The 21,330-nt window shown below is 32.1% G+C and overlaps 1 protein-coding gene across 7 annotated transcripts; it reads right to left on the minus strand.

Moving 5' to 3' along the window:
- Positions 1-688: 688 nt before the first annotated feature.
- Positions 689-19,369, minus strand: LOC109533701. Of its 7 annotated transcripts, none has more exons than XM_019899091.1 (15): positions 19,307-19,369; positions 14,983-15,153; positions 14,754-14,868; positions 10,127-10,267; positions 8,740-8,892; positions 8,484-8,683; positions 7,542-7,715; positions 5,253-5,399; positions 5,005-5,170; positions 3,892-4,046; positions 2,136-2,284; positions 1,894-2,083; positions 1,688-1,833; positions 1,439-1,619; positions 689-1,084 (listed from the first exon to the last, which is right to left on the minus strand). In XM_019899091.1, exons 1-15 carry the CDS (start codon positions 19,352-19,354, stop codon positions 1,004-1,006), a joined length of 2,217 nt encoding a protein of 738 aa, XP_019754650.1. In that variant the 5' UTR covers positions 19,355-19,369; the 3' UTR covers positions 689-1,003. The 7 variants fall into 7 exon arrangements, with proteins under 7 accessions (XP_019754650.1, XP_019754645.1, XP_019754651.1 ...); XM_019899086.1 differs by having other exon boundaries at positions 14,754-14,925; XM_019899092.2 differs by lacking the exon at positions 19,307-19,369 and adding an exon at positions 19,068-19,250.
- Positions 19,370-21,330: the final 1,961 nt, after the last annotated feature.

The raw sequence follows: 21,330 nt of genomic DNA on the forward strand, positions 1-21,330 counted from the left end.
TAATCTTCTTTTGTAAGAAATAAAACATGCTCAAACTCTCAGGCCGGTCGTTCTTTGGAAGCATTTTCGTCCGAATTGCGTTTTTCGGAAATCGGAGGAAAAGAAGAAACTAGGAGTTTTTCTGTTGAGCGCGGCACTTTAATCAAACTATTGCCCAGAATTTAAGTTTTATAAAAAATCCGTTTGAGAATTCTTCCGATATTATAAAAAACTTAAATTAAATTTTGTTAATGTCTAAAATTATCAATTGACAATAAAACGGAAAGATGTAAATTTTTTATACAAAAACTATGAATGCTACAAGACTTTGCAAACAGCACAAACTGTCAAGAACACAAGGAAAACTTCTGGTAGTTTTTGTACCAAAACACTGAAGAATTTACGACTTGCCCAAAGCAGATGAATCCTGTTGCTTCATTAAAATATGAGAATTACAAAAAAAATTGCTTCTAGTTTTATAAAAAGCTATAGAATCATTCCCCGATCTTTCCAAATTCCTTAATTTTTAGAAGAACTTTGACTATTTAATTGGAGAGAAGCCTGGCATTTTTCTTAATAAAAGTTGAAATTGAAAATTTGTAAGATTAAATGAATGAATGTTGCGTTTGATCATGTGCTTCTGGACTTCCAATATATATATACTCGTATAATCGACTATACGACTTTTGGAAATAAAAACACTTTCATGTCGATTTTTCTTGTACATATATTATATCTGAAAAACCTAATCACCTATAATCTACATCACACTGTTTATCAAATTAATTCAGTAAATAGCAGGTAAATGTATAAATAAAATTTGGTAACAATACACAAATAGTTATAAATCTTTTGGAGTGCAATTGGCTGAAATACTTAAAATGTTCTCTTTGTTTTAACACCATAAAGTCTGTTCGAAACAAATACATTTGAAGTTGCATTTTACCTAAAATTTGTTGAATGTTCAAATGCATTTCTATGGAATATAATTCTGCCTTGAATTCAATGGAATGCAATTGATATTTTAGAGTTCATTATGAATATATTCAGTCGTTGCTTTAACTTCTTCTTTGTAGAATCCATCACATGCTTTATTGTAGTAATCCTAGAAATTACATCAGATATAGTAAATCTACCTACTAAAATGTTACTGATTTTCATGTTAAATTAACTCTCACGACAGATGAATGTGAAAAGTTTTGTTAATCCAGTTCTTCGACATAAAAGCTGTTGCGGAAAAGCAAATTAATAGTATCGGAAGCTCTGTGCCCTGTATAGCAATAATATACCAGTCATGTGGTAGGTTTCTTTAGGATCAAGTTATTATGGAGAAGACCACTATCAATCTTCAGTCACTTTTTTAAAGGAATTTTATGTTGTTCTTCTGAGGCATCTTTATGCAGAGAAAGCCAAAAAGATAATATGCTCGATTCCAATGTGCAATAGTTTCTTTTCCTACCTGACAATTTTTATCTTTCGTCACTGCGTCATATATGTCCCAGTAAGATGTGCCGGTATGAAGTCGCAAGAACCAACCGGCTACCAGACTGTATCCTTTATAAAGAGCGCCTCTAAGCTCCGGAAGACTTCCTGAATTATAAGGTGAGGACGTTTCCTCGTTCATGATACAGAAAAGATATCTAAGAGAAGGCAGGAGAATATTATACGTGAAAGCGAAAGAGATAAACACTTGATTCATGAGACTCACTTATCACAACTGGGTTCAGATTTCGAATATCGATAAGCCCGATTTACCCTGGTAATAGGCTCAATTATTTCCATATTTATGGTGTCGGTTAATTTATCAGTTAATTCTTGAGTGGCTATTGATTTTTTCGCCATTTGCAGTATATCCTTAAACACGAATATTTCAACTTCTACCAATCAACTGAAATAATTAACAAATCCACATACCTTTGTGTAAAATACAGCAGGCTCCACATACTCTCGTGCATTTACCTCAGCATCGAGGTATTTCTTTGCAGCAAAGTTAATAAAATTTGTAATTGATTGAACTGGGTTTTTAATATCCAGTAGAGAGTCTTTAGGGAATCCAGTATTTTTCAAAAACGAGTTAGTAAAGGTAATACCCATGTTAATATATCTAAAAATTATATATTGATTTAGTTTGCCTCAATGGATTATCAAATAATTACTTTTTTTGGACGTTGTCATCTGAGACAATTTTTAAAAAGTCCACTAATTTCTTCGTGATACGTTGTATCCAATGTCTACGGAAAGAGTGGTTCTCAATTAGTTCCTTGAACCGGTCGTAGCTGAATACGCCATTTTCATCTTTAAAAACCTACAAAAATAATTCAAAGTATTTATATATGATTGTCTACTCTAGTGCTCCCTCATCATCATCTTCAATATACTGTTTAAAGTATTTTCGATAATTTGTCAATTTAGAATTTTTGTTCTTACGACAGATTTATATTTCCAATCTCAGATGCAGATTTACTTGCATGGCGGTTCATAAAAACGTTAATTTGCTCAGATTATCATAATAGTTTGTTAGTGTTAGTAGTGTTAGTGTATAGATACAAATAAAATAACTAGGAAGAATGAGAAAAATTGATTAAAAAATTAGCTTAAAAAATGTAATTCCGATGCCAATGCATAAGTTGTAATGCAGTAAAGTCTTAAATAGATCTTTCAGACCAAATAACGTTATTAACATTAACTCAGTCTAAATCCTGACGGAGATGCTGGTTACTAACCCAAACTAATAAAGTATTTAAATGTTTTGCGTTTACTTCGAAAATAATCGTATTAATGATGAAATTTCAACTTTTTAATGACAATTTTAGGTTTTTATTTACAACAAATAGAATGAAAAGTAGAAATTAAATTAAAGAAAAAAGGACGATATTATACATTTTTTACCCAAGCATAAGTATTGCTGTTTAGCTTCTGGGCTGTTCTCTATAATAAAAAAACTAGCCACTAGAGACTTTTAAGAAATAGAGATTGAAATTGAGCGATATTTGATTTAGATTGACTCTACGAGTAATTTTAGCCCATTGAAATGGTTTACTGCTACAGACTATAAAAACGGTCAGTGAACGCATTCCTTATACACAGGGTGTTTCAGTTAGCGACGTATTTAATTTACTATGGTATTCTACATTTAGTTGGAAGCATAAAAGTTCGCATATGGATACGCACGAAAATGATTCGTTTAAGAAGTACAGAGCGATAAAACTAAATTCAGAAAATAATTTTTGTGTTAAAAAAATGTTGGCATTATAATTAGATGCTAGAAATTTGTATGTTCTAAAAGAAGCCTTTCGACAATTATTTTTAGAAACTGTATAGTTATTAGTGCATACAGTTTTAAATACTTCATTTTAAAATGAGATGTCTTTTCAAGTTCCGAAACATGTATACGAATATATACAAAGACATGCTACCGAAAACCTTGAAATTCATATATATTACATATTTATGATACAAATAATCCCGCCTTGTGTCGGCATATATTTTTATTATGTTAATTTCTCGAATAATGGCAACTCAAATGCCTCAAAATTTGTTATAATTTATTTCCATTAAATTTATGATTGTAATGATATAAAGTAATTATAATTTAAATAAGAAATATTTTAAATAAAAATCAATATCACCCAGCAAGACATAAAATAGATTTTTAAATTTTGTGAAAGGCAATCTTATCAGATGAACAATTTATAAAACTGACAATACTTTGTTCAAAAATTATTGTAATTTATAACAAATTGTTTACCCAGTACATGGATAATCGAAAGCAAATTTTACTAGGAAAACCGTTCTTCTAAACCTTTCTGAATCTTCATCATCAATAATTCTTTTCCTATATGACATATGAAATCTTTAAAACTTTAAGTTTTCTATTATTTTTAAGTAATAGTACCTTTTTAATAAAATTACCTTAAAAGCTTGCTGTCCTTCAATGTAACTCATCAACTCTTTTCCCATATCTGAATTAATAAAGTTATCGAAATAAATGTGAATTCTTTCTATTACTGGCGGGAGGGCCCAAGAATGTCCCGAATGACCTTCTGCTCGTTCTTCGGCTTCCGGACCTATAAACATTTATAAAAACCTTATTCAAAACTGCCTGTCTTTGATCTTTTTTTTTAAATGCGATGCATCGATATTGTTTCATTCGGCGTAATTTTTAGATACAAAGCAAATTTATTCAAATGCAAGCTGTATTCGCGAGGATGCTCATTACCATAAGGTTACTATATATTATACTTAATAATAAAATTCCATTTATTTTCCGTTATTGTTTATTGATACAGGTTTTATCATATATTATATATTATATTTTATTTATGGCAATATTGTGTGTGGGCGGAACGAAATTAAATTATGTTATTAGGAATTTCGTAGTAGTAAATTTGCAAATTATTTAATGTACTAATTAATCATATTGATTCTACAGTTTAAGTGCAAAACTAATACAAATGGTATACTGATTATCCGAAAATAGAAAGGGTCCTGTTTGCAAAAACTGATTTTGCAAATTAGGTGATATTTCTATTTAAAGCTTTTAGTTTAATTTATTTTGGCAGCTACTTTGGTAGAAAGTGATCAATTTTTTTTGTCCGTCGTCAACAATATTTTTTGTCTAATGCTTCCAAAACATCAGAAATTGTTATTTTCGACCGCGGTTTAATACCCTTAACACTCACCGGCTTAATGAGCTTAACTGTGAAGCTGCTAAATACACAAATATTCGACTCTAATTTGCTAGAAAGGTAGCGAGAGATGAAATTATTGTATTATCGAAAATATCTATATTGTCTTTTGACATACTCTCTACAACCTAGTAAACGTTTTTATTGGAAATATGCTGTCCAGAATCAGCATTTTTTTTACCACTGAATAACCTGAATAGTTTTCACTATTAAAATATAAAATTATGCTTCCTGATTCCTTGCATTCTCAACGTTTGCAGATAAAACATGCAGAATTTGGACAAATTGTTGATTACATTAATATTGAGCCTAAAATGAAAAATCTTTGATGATTTACCTGTGAATGAGTTGATGGTATTCATAATAATTGGCAAAAAGTCCATGAAACTGGAACTACTTCTGCCATTTGCTTCGGAGCCTCCTTGACTCAGAAAGGAACTTGCCATTCCTATTACATTGCTCAGATCGAACGAATTATCTTTATCGATTAGACCTTCTTTGCCCTACAACAAATAGAACAATTTATTTTTGTAATTTCCTATGGAAATGTAGTTCCTTAAAAAATATTTCGTACTCCGGTAGTACCCTTTTATCATGTAAGTCAAGGTATTTCTGGGCGGCGTCAAGAATGCCTGCAATCCTTGGGATCAGTTTTTCCAATTTAACATCACGCTCTGTATCTGTTAGAGCTGTGTATACGTATATGAGATCGTCTATTGGTTCAAGGAGTTGCTAAAATTAGTGTTAGTGTATTAGTTTAGATATAAGTTAGGAAACCGTTAGCTCTGATGGCAGATTGAACATAAGGCAGATGAGGAACGAATACAAATGTTGCTGCCCGAACGGATGAAGAAGCTGTTAGTTTGGTAGCAGATAGCGCACATGGAACACAACATATACACTACAGAGTTAGGTTTTGGGAATTTATGTTTTCCACTGGTTAAAAAACCTCGTATGGTTATGGGAAGAGATGCATAAGAAAGGAAGTTTTTCAGAATAGCGCTCAATAGAATTGGCCTCTCAAATATTAGCCATATGAAAGCAATGTAAATTTTAAGACCTTTTCTAGTTGACTTACTACTATCAAAAATGAGACTTACAAAAAAAATGAAATGAAACCCACATGCACATTTTGCAAATGGAAGATATCTGAACACGCTTTTACTAAGTAAACAATTTCAATTAGATTTCAGTGATCTAGGCTATAATGGATTTATTTGGGAAATAAAGTGCTTGTAAATATATTTTACTATCTGATGTTACTTGATCATATTTATCCCAATAAATTGTCGGTGCGTAATAAAAAATTATATTTCTATTTAGATATATTTTAGGGCTTAAATCTATCTGGCGTTCTTTTAATGGAGGAATTTTTCTGATGTACAATTTATGTCATTTGAAATATGTTTCTGGTCGATTTACACTCGATTGGAAACGCTAATATTTTACTTGCATTAATGTCCATTGCCGAAATTTTCAAAATATTTCTTACTATCTACTATTAAAATTGTTAGCATTATATTAACGTTTTTGAACTTAACTATAATCATTTTTTTGTAATACCGATACTATCTTTCTTTTGGCCAAAACAATTTTGCAAAACAGTCTAAAACACAACGCCGAATTTTTTTACAATTCTTCTATTAGCAACTAATGTGGAACCTACAAATCGTTACAGTTTTCAAATGCTTTTGAACGTTTTGTAGGAATAAAATTTGCATTGACTAAGACAATTAAAACTCCAAATTCGGTCACACGATGTTTTTACGAATCAACTGTGGCTTACGACAGTCCTGTACAAACTATCGAATAAAACTCTTTTCGTAGTCTGATCTATGATAGTTAATATTAAATTTTAAACTTATTGCAGAAAATGTTCTGTTATCGAGGTACTTGCAAAACATTGTATTTGTTGCAGGTTTAAACTTTATAAGAAATATTACAGTTTTTCTGAACATTCGTATTCTTAAAAATGCTTTTGCAATACATTTAATTGCGATGACAAATGTTTGATACAAAATAATAACTATTGACTTGAAGGGCGTTGAACATCATCTTTCTTGTGTCTAACTAAGGCAAATCACAGTACAGAGGAGAAATGATGAGAGAAATACGTTATTTTTAAATTAATATTTGTCAAAAAATATTTAACCATATTTACCAGAACTGTTCAACAAATAAATGACAAATTTGGACTAACTTTGCAACTTTCGTTGTTAGGGATTAAAATGTTTTTGATCAATATTCTGAATGAATTTGAATTATGCCAATGAAACATTTCCCACATGTATAAACAGCACAGTTCCCTGTAAAGCAAGATTCAACTATCACTTAGCAGAAATCAGTTTCTACAACATCGTAAAAATTAGTTGTGCAAGTTAATTTTAGTAAATTTATTAGCCTGAAGCCATCCACTTTAATTCAGGGATGCTTTATTTTGTATATACTTTCTTTGAATATTCATTCAATCACTTTAACATGAAAACTTTCTTATAAAACTTTTCTTTCCAATTGTTTGAAAATACCAAATTTATGTGGTCAACATTTACCAAAAAAAAATTTGTACTCAAAAAGTCCATTTTCAAGCGACTTTAAAAAAGCGGAAGTAATTTGCAGTTGAATAATATAAAATGTTTTTCAATTTAAAATGTCATTCAGAATGTAGATCGAGAACAAATTGAATTGAGCTCTGTTCCGTTGTTTCAAGTTCCTGAAAGTTCCGGACTATTGGCGCGAAGACATTCTTGAGAGATTTAAACATTTTTACTTTTGTTTTCACGAAACATTTAAAAAGGCAAATAGCACGTTCCGCGTATAGCTACTTTCTGCTAAATGAAAGTCAATTCAACCTGGTTAGTATTAGTTAGTACGAACTTGGAGTTTGGGTCCAGCAGCAGTTTTAGCCAACTTAACAAACAGAGGAAAATTTTCGAGAACGAAATTTAAATCGAAACCACCCGTTCGCTTATCGATTGGAAACTTTTTGCCCAAAGTACGAATACTATCGCTTTTCTCTTCCTTCTCTGGTTGTGGTGTTGATGCTTCATCCTGTAATTATGGTGTTCGTCGCAAATATAAAAATTATTAGTTAAAGAAAATAACTAGAAATGGTTTTTTACATTAAATAATGATGAGTTTGTTCAAACTGCTTTCTTGTAAAATTTACTAATTATTATAAAAACAAATTGGTCATAGAAAATTGGCGTCGTTTCTCTCAAGGTTTGCATTTGCATGTTAAGAAAAGACACACTTAAATCTTATATAAATGGAGCAAACAAAATCTTAAATTTGCATTCATAATCCTAACAAAGTATTTGATTCATAGTAACATTTAAGGTTTTTGTCAATATCTCAGTTTTAAAATGCGTAATTTTTAGATATATTTCTTACATTTTGTTATATATGCCTTATCACATCTTACCACATCTGCAGAAGAAAGACGCCAGTTAAGGTTAAATTAAAGATTCTATATAAATACAAAACTGTTGAAGAAAGCAACACGGTAAAATGGCCAGAGTTAAGTGTCGTTATATTTAAAATTAAGAAAACTGAGGTATTCTATTGATAATTTGCTCATTTTTGAAGAAAAAACAATGACCAACAGTTGGAAGTAATACCCACAAAGTAATATAATATCAATAATAAAAGAAATTATAAAAAATGATGAAAAAAATACAGCAAGAATTTACATTTTTTATTCAATTAAATACTGCATTGCGACCACTCTGGTGAAATAATGTTTCAATCATTACTTTGAAGTGGAAGTTAAAAACCAGACTTTGTTATAGATTTACTATTTAAGTGCCGACAACTCACCTTTCTTGGTTTTTTATTTTTTCCTGAAGTTGTCTTGGGATGCTTCGATTTTTTTGATTTCCTCTGCTGGCCTTGAGAATTTGCAAACATGTTCACCAAATTTCCAATCATTTCCGGATTCAATCCATTTCCACTTCCTTCTTTTCCTGATGTAAACAAAGAACCAATACCTTGAAGAAGGGCACCAGCATTACCTTCTCCTGGAAAAAATACATATTTTTAAAACGTCACGGTGAAATGGAAGATTAAAAATCACCTTCTTTTTGTCCGTTGGAAGCAGCTAAGATGGAACCAAGACCTTGTAAAATGGCACCAGCTGGATTACCATCGTCATTTTTTCCATTCTGAGAAACGCTTCCCATAAGAGATCCTAGTCCTTGTAGTAAAGCTGCGGCATTATTTCCTCCTCCTGTGAATAATTTAATTGTCGATTATATCAAACATATGGTATGTAGAGGACTGTGAAACTGTACAAAGAAACTCTGAGGCGCTGCACACAGAAAAACCAGTTTGCTGAAACAGTTTCTAATAGCAATTTTTCTACACTGAAAAACAACAAATATGTGAGATGTCCAAATAATCATTTCAATTTTTCTCACAAATTTGCTTGATTTAGCATTATTCAGTAAAGCACTCATCAGAACCTGCGCAAATAACTATATCTGGTATACCTATCTACGAATTAAACGGATTTTGACCCGATGATTTTGCTAAAAGCTCAAACTCTCTCATTAATAAGGTCATATCTAGTTCAGAAATTCGGTGAAATCAATTAATTATTTGAAACTTCATAATCCTTTAATTAAATGGTTTCGTTTAGTTAAATGTCTGCTGTTCACATTTAAATATTTTGGGCGAAATTGTCGAAAGCCCTTCTGCAACAGAGTCGAGGGAGGAAAACGATTGGTCCAAGTAGCCATATGTGTCTAAGATAAAAGTTTTTCATCTTTTGGGGCCCTTAAATGCCACAAATCATACTGGATCAAATTCAAAATAAACTTAAGAAAAGAGCGGTAGCTTTAGTTTTTAATGTGATCATTATTGAATATTTCCGAGGTCTAGGGTGAAAATCGTATATTAACGGGAGTAATTGCTCTTCGGTATTTTAAACTAAATTTTACTTCTACGAAAACTCAAATTTTTCAACAGTTCCCGATCAACGTGACTTTTGTGATATAAAGCGCTTTTTCAGGTCTCTTCATGAGAGTAGATTTGCTTAATTCGGTCAACGTTTTACTAATAAATAGTAGGCAAGGCGCTTAATCCCGATAACAAAAAGTATACGCAATTTTGGTGGCACTTTCTAGCCATTTGCCTCACATAATGTGCGCTTTTAATTTTCATATTATTTATTAGAAAATTTTTGTTATTGAAAACCCGTTACTGACTTTTCAACGTTCGTAGAGGCTTGCAAAACTTATTGTATTTTTGATTTATAATTTCGAAAAATCAGTTGAAACTCAATAAACTACGCTATACTGTCCTAGTGTCTGCTTATCGTAAAATTCGAATTTCATTTTTCTCGCAGTTCGAGTTGTTGATAAAATATTTTATGAATTTAAATCGTTATGTTTTTATTGTATTAACAAAATAAATAAACTGTTATGTATAATATTAATTACATATTTTTACTTTGTTCTTACCAGCGTTATTGCCACCTCCAAGTATAGAGCCCAGTCCTTGTAAAAGAGCAGCTGGATTGTCTTGTCCATCACCGCCAGCTCCCTGCATTGCACCAACTATGGAACCTAATCCCGATAAAAGTTCCAAAGGATTGATGTCATCTGCAAATAAAAATTATTTTGCAAATCTGAAGTTTTAAAAAACTGCTTAGTTTAAAGCGCCACGTTTTAATAAAATCGGCGGGCTGTTCAGCCGCAGTATTGATGCGGAATCTATAAACAGTAGTAGTTAAATCAGTAAACAGCAGTTGTAAAACTAGGAAAAGCAATCGGCAAAATTCAAAAGTATGCAATTTTTCTTTCAAAAATTGGCTGATGCTTATTCAGGATCGAAACTTCTGCAACTTATAAAACGGACTGTGCCCCACCAAATTCATTTAAAAGTCAAGTCGAAGTTGTGGCAAACCCTTCGGGCACCACACTGGTTTAGAGCCAAAAATACTGTGATTTAAGCCTGGGTAACTTAGTGACGTTTCAGAGGTTGGAGCAGTGCGTGTGTTAAAACTTATTAGCACAGAAAGGCAATAACTTAAAAGCGCAACTCAACACAGTGTTACCCAGGCCTACTGATGATGACTGAAAACAGACACTTTGCACACTGCCCTACAAAATACAAACAAAAGCGAGTCTCCCACTTGGTTAATTCTATATTTACAAAGACCGTCTTAAGAAAAGCAAATTAGGGGTTTGGGTTCCATGAGCAAACAAAAACTGCAAAATGCTCTAACATTTCTGTGCGATGTTCGAGGGTTATTCCAAATTTCTTGTCAGCTGCTTTGAACTATTTATATTATTACAGCAAAACAATTGCTACTTTGGATTTTGGATATTGGTGTACCTACTCTAACCAAATTTGTTCTTATTTCTAGCAATATCCAGTTTTCTTGAGATTTTATTTCTTGAAACCTTTGCGAGTCTTCTAAAGGTCTAAAAGGATAAAGGATGGACCAAGTTATCCAGCAATCCCCCAACCAATTTGAATGAAATTTTGCACCCTTATGTACAAAATTTCGTTGAATATAACTGTAGTAAAAGATTTAAGGAACTAGTTTTTCTGAGATTTACAAAAATTTTCTCAAGGAAACCCTATATATTTAATGCAATTGTCGATATCCGATTGAAATTCTAAGTACTTTTTAAAAGCAATTTTCAGCGTTTCCAGCATTTAAAGTAATTTAAAAATATTAATTAAACTTGAATTAAACAGTGTATTGAAAAATGTACAGTGTACCATTAGAAATCAATTAATTTCTGTCAGTTTCCGAAATACAAGGCACCTTAGAAAATGTCAGTATTCGCAATTATAACAGGCGTAATTTTGTTCTTCAATGCCGAAAATTTCATACAAATCCGGAAGGCGAAATGCGAGATATTTTTATTACTCCATACTTTTGTACCACATTCCATATCGTTTCACAACGTGGCACGTCTTCCAATTTCGAGTTTTCAGGGTATTATACAGGGTGATTCAAAATTCGCGTCATTCTTCTGGGAGTATTTTGGGAAGCAGAGCCAAAATAGTTAAAAAAAATGAATTGTCTTTAAAAACTGAGATATTTGCAAAGAACTAGATCAGAAGGATGGCAAATATGCTTTTCAAGGTAATCTGCCTCATTAACATGGGACCATTTCAAAATAGTGCTTAATAACAAAGTTAAAATTCGATTTTCAACTGTCATCCGTTAACTGCAGGTTTGTTGAGCAAAATTAATTTAATTTTTCAGTTTGGGGCACCGTGTTAGTTTTAAAAGCTGTGAACGTTTGAGTTAAATTTTCGTTAATTACTACAAACTTCTTAACTAGCTTCCCCAACAAATTTGGTGGATGGAGGCTTTTATTCGAAAGTTCACATTTTTAATTCGTTTGCTTGTAACTCTAAGTAGACTCTAGTTACGATACTGTCAAGCCATTTTAAACAATACATTTTACGGTGTGTTTTAAAATACTAAGTTTTGTCTGGTCACGTCTTGTTTTTCCAATATTTTTTCAACAAACATATGATGAAACTCCGAAACTCGTAGGATGTTCGTGACATTTAACTTTAAAACTTTTAGATGTTACCAAGTGCTTGTTACAAAGCAATTAATAAATAGAATACGATTGTGACCATAATGGAGATCAAGTAGCTTAATTGGTATTCAAAAAAGATGCTTCCCAATTTTTTGTTAATTCTGAGTGGTAATTTAACTGTGTGGGTGACCAGTTGAAACCAATTTTCGTTTAATTTTAATTCATTTTAACGGAATATATTTGATTTACTTTTAATATGACAGTAAAAAAAAATGTTTTGGTTTTTTTTTAAACTGCTTTCGACTTAACAGCGCAAATATAGCACGACCTTATTTTACACTCAATGGTATATTTTCAGCTCTTTCGGAATTACACATATACGTATGCACATTACATACACACTCTAGATAGTTTCATTGAACATAACAGTTGATTCAATAATAATTAAGAAAGATTTACTCGGTTTTTCACTGCAAGCCTCGACTAAGGTGTTGGCTAAAAAATATTCCTTTTTAATTTTACACACATTTGGTTAAATCTATTCAAGCGCACTCTTTGAGAAGCAGAAGCAACTTTGCATATTCAAACTTTGGAAATTTTTGATTCCACTTTCGTTCCACATATCGTTATATAATTATCGATAATTTATATTTTATTTAATTTGAATATGTACAATTAAACTTTGTTAAGTCAATAGTATTTCAAACTATATTTTCATATTCATCGAAACACTGCTTAAATTAACTGATAATGTTGGTGTTTTAACGGTTTTTTTTGTTAATATAATTATAATTTTTCAAGTATGCCGTCGTGGTACGGTCAACTGGTTAACGGTCAAGCTGTACTGCGCGGTCTCCAGATGTGACTCCGCTTGATTTCTTATGGGGTTTCATAAAATATAAAGTCTCCACAACCTCTAATAATAAGGAAATAACTTGCTCTGCCTGCTTGTTAGTAGCATCTGAAATGTTGAGGCGCGTGCGAAAAAAAGTGTTTGAAATGTGATTATTATTAATACACATTATATACTATTAACTTTATTATATTAATTTAATAAATTAAGTTTGCTTATTTAGCGTATGCCTGATAATTCTCGAACTAAGTGATCAAATGATATAAAAATTGTACAAATACGTAGTTTTTCATGCAGAATCAAATTTTACGATAAAACATTTATCACTCCATTTAAAATCTCAAAGCTGCCTTTCTCTCTCAAAGCGAAAAGTTTGGGGTAGAAAAATGAAACATATGTTAGAACATGTCCCCTTACCCAAAATGTTATAAATATATTGGAAATCGTTTCTGAGGTCTAGCCTTCTAACACTTTAAGAAACTAACCCTGTATAGCAGACAAAAAAGTTTTATGGTTTCAAATCACTTCCGGGTACTTTAGGAGTAACAGCCAAACAAATTGAAAATTTGAATTTCTGAGCTCAATAAACTCTTAACAACCAAATTATGTGGTAGATAATAATGGAACTAGCTAAGCACTAATTCGAAATAGTCGATAAATGTATTCACATTTTTAGACTGGAATTACGAAACGGTATCACAAATTGGAAAATAATTTGATAAAACTTCCAGTAAATATGCTTTATAAACCTGTAGTTATTGGTGCTTTTTTTGGGGCTATTTCATGGGTTTCAACAAAATTTGAACGAGTTGCTTGAAGATGTTCCAATTCATTTAAGGCGAGGCTTGTGGTTTAAGCAACTCAGGCAATACCAATATGACTAAACATTTAATCGACGTCGATTTTTGGTCTCATTTTAATTCGTCTGATCTGATGGGTCTAATCTTCGTAAATTAAAGCAAGCGAAATAATCTCATAATAAAGACGCCATTTAAACGTCATTAAAATCACTTTTTCGTCTAAATATCACCAATAACTATGAATAAATTCTGACCGCATTTTTCAAGATATCAAGCTGAGGTGGGGCTTTGCTCCCAAATGAGCCTCCGAAAAAAACACGATTTTTATAGAAGTCCTTTTGAAAGAGGCAACGTTCAACTTTATTTTAGAACTAGAAGAAAAAAACGTTGCATTTTTGTAGCCAAAACGTGATATTAGGCGTTGTATTGTGTCTTTAACACCGTTTATCCCAAGTTTCAGATGCGTCGTTTGGTTGCCTGGGAAGATGGAACACCATCACATTTTTCTCGGTCGGTGCGTGCTTCCTTATGGCCGGTTACACGAAGCTACTTCAATATCCGTTTAAGTTGAACTGAAGTTCAAAACAAGTTAACGAGTAAATTTGGGTAAAATTGAATGTTGGCGCATTCAGTTTAGGTTCGATCGCCCGCAAAATCGCAAGATCGCCCCGCCCGACTGCCAAATTCAATCCCAGATCAAGTTCAACTTGAGTTTAGTTGCTTGAGTTTAGTTGTTTTGTTTAGTCAGGCTGAAGCTACCATTGTACAACCGGGCATTTAATATACAATATGCTCCTTTGTATAGCTCACCCTGTATAGATATATGCACATAACGTCGATTTATATTGTGGCCATTTGACAATCTTTGGTATTCACTCGCTGCTTTATTATAAACCAAATTAAATAATCCTAAATTTTAAGCTACCTTGCGACTTTTTCTTGGAGCTTCGTTTCTCAACTTGCGTATCATCATTTTCGCTGTTGAAAATACTGCCTAAACTTTGCAGTAATTGCCCTGAGTTTTCATTGGAAGCTAAATTCTGCAAAACGTTGCCCATTAGCTGTTTTGCTCCTTCAGATTGTATGAAACTATTTACCTAAAATAATAGCAAATAACTAGAATTTACTTCATCTTTGTATTGACGGTTACTTACCATTCCTCCAATATTCTCCAGATTTTGTTCTTTCATGATTTCCTTAGCTATTCCAGCCAGAGGGCTCTCTTCCTGTGAACGAACTTTGTTGTCTGTAACATCTTGAATAGATGCATTTATGAGACTAAGAATGACTAGTGATAGTAGTTGTATATTGGCCATTGGTGAGAGCTGAAAATAATTGATTTTTATTGTTTTATAAAATTAAATTTTCGAATCTCATTCGCGGGGTTTTGTGTCGCATTGTATGAGAATTTATCTTTTAGTTCAGTACACGTGTTCGCACCCGGTTGCTCGATTACTGTATTTCAATAAACTTTTTATCGCCAATTACTGTTGTTCTTTTTACTACCTACACTAAATTTTTTAGCTACTTGGAAACGTACATTTATTATCGTGCATGTATTACTATTAACACCTGCACTGCACCATAACCACAACTAAAACCATGAACCACTTGAATTGTTTTCACATAAATATATCGAAAATGGTTCTGAAGTTTTAGATAAGACAATATCAAGTACTCAACAGTAGAAACAAAAAAGCAAACAGTTTACATTACCATTTAATTTATTATCGCATTTGCCTGAGACAACAGGTGTGAATTTCAGTTTAGGAATTAGATGGGCTTAGTACAAAAGCTGCTTGATATCTTCGACCTTAGGATGGGAACACTTTCAGCACACCCTAAGTTTGAAAACGTATACGCGTATGTTTAACTCACTTCGCCCGTATATGTACGGGCTAATTTTCATATATTTAATATATACAGGATGTTCGACAATGGCAATTTTAATTACATATTTTTGAAAAAGGTAGAGTCAGCTAGCACTGAATATTCGCATTAAATGCAGTCTTCTCCGCCTGTTTTAGTCATATAAAGCATTTTAAACGTATATTTAGTCTAGTATCTAAGCGAATTTCTAGTGTATTTCTGTCTTCAGAAGTTGTGATTTGTTCAAAATGTTGTAAAATCATATTACTTCGGATTTTTTACAATTACAGACAATTACACAGGGTTCAGTCCATAAAATATTATGTCTCAATTTTCTATGAATTTTCAAATTCGTATGCATTTTCAATTTGGCTGTATATTGTGAGTTTAGTTGAGAAAGTAATTATAAAAAATAATTAAGTTTGCATTAAAGCACACGTCACATACAATATCCTGTATAACATTTGGTATAACTGCACAATATATTTCTCAATGAAATTCACATTAAAATCAACTCTTGCCAGCTTTAATTACGAAATATCGGCAAACATACACTGTGTCCCACGATAGATGTAACCAGAGATGAAATGAAAAAATTGCGTTGCGTGTTTTTTCTAAGCTATACAAATCATTAGTTAATTCCGCATTTTATAAACAAATTAGTGAAAATCGATTCCAGTCAAGTGCCTACATTTTTCAATGCACCGAGCAATTCGGTCAAGAAATAGTAGTTTTTATTCGAATGAATCTGCGAAGTGCAATTTTTCGATCAGAAGCGATGATCAAAAAGAAGCATTTTTCTCTACTGTTCATTTGTTTTACTTTTACGCACATGTACGCAAAAGTAAATCTGACAAATTGAACGTACCACTGTCATAAAACATTTTAAAGTACATATTTTTATTAAAAAGTAAACGACAGGCTTTCCAGATCATAATTTAAAGTTTACTTTTTTTTTACAATTTGTAAATTATAAATTTGTTACAAGTTCAGTTTCAAAGTMGTTCAGATGGTCTATTTTTTTTTGCGCTCGCCGATGTTGCCACAAAYAAAACAAGATTTTTTAAATTGTATGCAAAATATSCATCTTATACAAACACCATACCGTGATAGCAGCACTTGAATTTTCAGCACTCAGTGTTTCACTGGCATATGCTTACAAAAGTACGCTTTTGAAAAATTACAAACGTCAAAACATGACAATTTCAAAAATGACATTGGGCATTTCTTTTCTAGGTAAAATATTCAATTTTACATGAAAATAATTAAACACAWGATTGCACGCTAAATCGTACATTGGCATATAGCTTTAGGGCCATTTATTTCAAATTTGAACCATATTTTAAAACAACTAATTTTTATTTCTTCATTGAGTAACATGTTGAGATCAGCAAAAATAGCTTTTGGGTTTGTTTTACTATTTTTAATATAAGATATACTTTTATTGACACACTTATATATCCACAATTACGTCGAGTTTATATAATATTTTTCCTGGCGTCCATCGAGTGTAACATATATTTTCGTCCTCCCCACACATACACAAGATTAGTTTTTTTCGATGACTAGTACAGAGATTTTCTAAACTAGAGCAGATACGAAGAAAGTCAAATGGACAAAGAATTGTAGTTTTGAATGCTCTACTAGAAACCAATTTTATTTTTCTAAAATTTGACAGCTGTCAAGCGAAATTTGGGAAAAACATATTTATGGTAAATTTTTAAATTACTCCTAGTTCCGTTGATACTAATTTGACAGGAAGGCATCAAATAGAAAACTTGTAGGAAAGTGAATTGCAAGCAAACGGCATAAGACATTTCTTCAAAATAAGTGTCATTTTTGACATATGATACATATCTGAATTTTTTTTTATGACAACCATACTTGATTATTGCTTTACCGAATCGAGCATTTTATTACGATTACTGTCATATCACATGATTGATGATGATTATATATCACATCGTTAGGTTTTTTTTCGAAAAAATAGTTTAAAAAACAGAGCGTTGTTAGGCTAAATGAAACAAGAAAGACCTATTTTGATAAAAAAAAGTGACCCATCACATTATCTCCATCAAAATCTGTGTATTGCTACTTTCTAGTTATTTTTATAATTGTACTTACTAAATGCTACTTCATTTGGCTAGTTTGCACGATTAAAATAAGATCATCAAATAATTTATTTGAAAAGTAATTTAAACTATTTAAGTATTTTTATTGACGATTTATTTTCGTTTTTACTTATTTTTAATTTATAATCATATAAACAAATTGAGAATAGACTTTTTCCACACTTTAGGGATATTGTATATACTTTACTGACTGTGTTTCAATTCCAAATCAAAATTAATTCGTGGGTTTCAGTCATTTATTGTCTTTATTTATCAATTAAAATACGTTTCGGTGTATTTTTCCACCATCATCAGTTTTTACGTGTAGCGTTGCTGCTGATTTAAGCATTAGCATGCATTTTGGCATACAAAAAAAAATAAAAAAATTAATGACTGAAATCCAGGAATTAATTTTGATTTAGGGATATTAACAGAATGACTTATCGTTAAATGTTGTTTTTAAAGGTCGAGCAGTTCAAGTTTATTTCATGATTAGCTTAAAAACATATGAAATCTCAACTTAATAATTACAGGTTGGCAAAACAGTTGCTGCAGGAAGTTTATAATCTGTGGCAGGTCGGAAAATTTCCGCCATCAAATGCAAAGACACGACATTTTCGTGTTGGGTTACTAGAGCAAAGCACGAGCTTCCATAATAAATCTATAAAACACCGTTTTTGTCAAAACTACCATGATTTTTCTAGCATCGTGTTACGCATTACGCTTTACGCTTTTAGTCGGAAGAATCTATGCAATTTGGTTCAATAAGTTTATGAATTTTGTTCTAAGCGATGATAGTGTTTTGTTTTAGATTGTACCCCGTAAACGTCTAAACATTTTTCGGTAATTCCAATGAAACTACTAAGTCATCGGCCATCAACTGATTATTCCAAAAGACATGTTTCTAATAGCATTAAAGTACATTATGTCAACGATTCAATGTCTTCGTCTATGTATGTAGTAAAGGTAACCGCTAGTTATTTGGTGTTTACTCATACAGCAATCAGGCAAACAATAATTGAAATTCTTATCAAAATTATACTGAGTATTGTTGTTAGAAAATTTGAATTTTCATCTTTCGCAAAGTCCAAATTTAAATGAATGTAAGCCTTATTGACATGCAAATCCCATATAATCGGGATCATACAGAAAATACGAATTTAGTATTTTACATATGTATTCACAACTTCTCGTCTTCAGCGAATGTTAAGGACATGATGTCCCTTGAAATACTTCGCATATTTTCCACATTTACTTACCTTATAAATGGATGTCTATATCCAAACTGATACCAAAATTTAAGGAAAACCACTGAAATATTTCCACAGTGTTTTTTTACATATCACCAATGCACTGCCACATACATGTAGTTTGATCTACTGTTTAACGTGAAGCTAAACGTACGGTACCAGAACGCAAAGCAAACTGTAACGGTACTTCGAGGTACCGGTAGTACTGAATCGAACTGTTAAACTTATGAGATGATTAAGAAGCCTACCTGCTGAAGAATTTTTGGGTGAAGGACAATGGCTCTTATATAGGTCATTATTGATAAAATATCTCTCTCTGGTTTATCTTTCGACGAGTAAATTTTAATGCTCTGGAGGGCTTGTCTTCTACTGTTCTCTGCAAATACCTAAGAAATATATTTAAGTCGCCGCTTTAAATAATAATAATTTTTTCGCCTTGAAGTATGCTTTAAAATCTCTCGATCTACAATGATTTGGCACAAAAATTTGTCAAAAACTTCATGTCTGTAAAAGTATTTCAGTGCCAATTCCTTCCAAAGAGGTCTTCGATTTGTCTTCAATTCATACTTTATTAAACTGCAACATTTCTTTAATAGTTAACACAGAAATTATTATACAGGATGAACACTCTCTATAAATGAAACGTTACTTATAGAATCTATAAAAAAATAATTGCAAAAAGCACATCTTTCAAACAACACATCGTTCGGTGTAGTTTTTCTGCGAATTCAAATAAATTATCCTGTTTCTTAGATAAAAAAAATTACTAAAAAATATCAATATTATTTCATTTCCCCCTCTTCTTCTAGTTCTCGTTCGCAGCCTGTAGTTCTTAAAACTTTTTCATTCGTGGCATGTTCGGTCCATGGCACGTGCAAAACTCTCCGAAGAGACACATTTCAAGCTCCTCGAATCTGTTCAGAGTTCTAACTTTGAAAGACCAGCATGTGTAACACTTTACTACCCGTAGGCTAAATGCTTGCGGGAGGCTGCGAGCTAATAGGAAGTTTTTAAGTTTGAAAAATGGTACTTTTGCGTAATTCGTTCTATGTTTCTTAACTTAAGAAATTTCTTCATCGCAGTTCTGTCGTTCGTTGATCATGACACACAGATATTTAAGGCGTGATACTCGCTCTATAATACTTCCATCAACCGTCAATGTGATATTGATTATGGGCTGGCGACTTATTACCATAAGTTTCGTATTGGTAGCGTTGATTTTAACAACGAAACGGCCTCTATCTTATGCATTATTTGCTGGAGATCCTGTAAAGTTTGTGCTAGAATTGCGGAACGTCTGCATGCCGTATATTGTTAATTGAAATTACCTTAATCTTAATTCCGCCCCTTACTCCGTCCAGGGTTATTTGAACGATATTTTCCTTCCATTTAAACGATATATTAAAAGGTATTCGTGATAATATACAGCCCTGGCCCCTTTACATACATTAAAGGTATCTGTGGATATGTTTTGGTTAACTAATCTCAGCGGTTTGGTCCCAGTGTAGTTTCTGTATGATTCTTTCGTGTCTATTCCTAACTCGAGTAGTCTATTTTTAAAGTTGTCGGAAGCTTTCTGACATTCTACGAAGCATAAAAAGACATTGGCGACTTGGCGTTGATTTTGTTTTTCCATTGCCCACTCCATATTGACCGATATATCGGCCTCCTCGCCAGCTCCAATCTTTGCGTTCAGATCTCCCATGGTCAACTTTCTTTCACCTTTCTTGTCCGCATCAGTTCTTCAATATTGTTAGAAAAGAGTTCAACATTGTCATCAGGTTTGTCTCCCGTAGGGGCATATATAAGGAGTTGCTACCAACCATCAAAGAGCGCAAACTGTAATATGTCGGCGTGATATCATGAGATGAAATCGATAGGAACTGTTCAGTCTATTTGTCAATGCAAGGAGCGACGAAAAAAAATCCGTATGCAGGCGACAAACTTAATGGATGAAGGATCTGTTCCGGAAAAGAAGGCGAATTTTAAATTCTCATAAGAAATTAGTTGTTGAGCAGTATAAATAATTAATTAAGATAAGAGTGTCCCTAACTCGCTTATTTATTCGTTTTCGCACACATTAATAACAGAAAAGTCAACTTTACAGCACACAATGATTGCAGACAATGCACACTCACTGTCAACACTTTATGTATACAATTTTTACGACAGTTAAAATATATTGATCAATAAGATTCATATTGACCTTAATGTTAACAGCTTGATTGACAAAATATGATGCCATATCTATAGATTACGTTTGTGTACAAAC

The sequence above is a fragment of the Dendroctonus ponderosae genome, unplaced genomic scaffold (genome assembly GCF_020466585.1).
Source record: "Dendroctonus ponderosae isolate FM_Combo_2020 unplaced genomic scaffold, Dpon_F_20191213v2 Dpon_F_20191213_5, whole genome shotgun sequence".
Classification (NCBI taxonomy): domain Eukaryota; kingdom Metazoa; phylum Arthropoda; class Insecta; order Coleoptera; family Curculionidae; genus Dendroctonus; species Dendroctonus ponderosae.

Coding starts and splice junctions, on each gene's coding strand:
- LOC109533701 (XM_019899086.1), bottom strand. CDS start 19,354: ATGACCTATATAAGAGCCATTGTCCTTCACCCAAAAATTCTTCAGCAG. Junction 8,684..8,739: donor TTCCAACGGACAAAAAGAAG/GTGATTTTTAAT, acceptor TATTTTTTCCAG/GAGAAGGTAATGCTGGTGCC. Junction 5,171..5,252: donor TTGACTTACATGATAAAAGG/GTACTACCGGAG, acceptor TATTTGTTGTAG/GGCAAAGAAGGTCTAATCGA.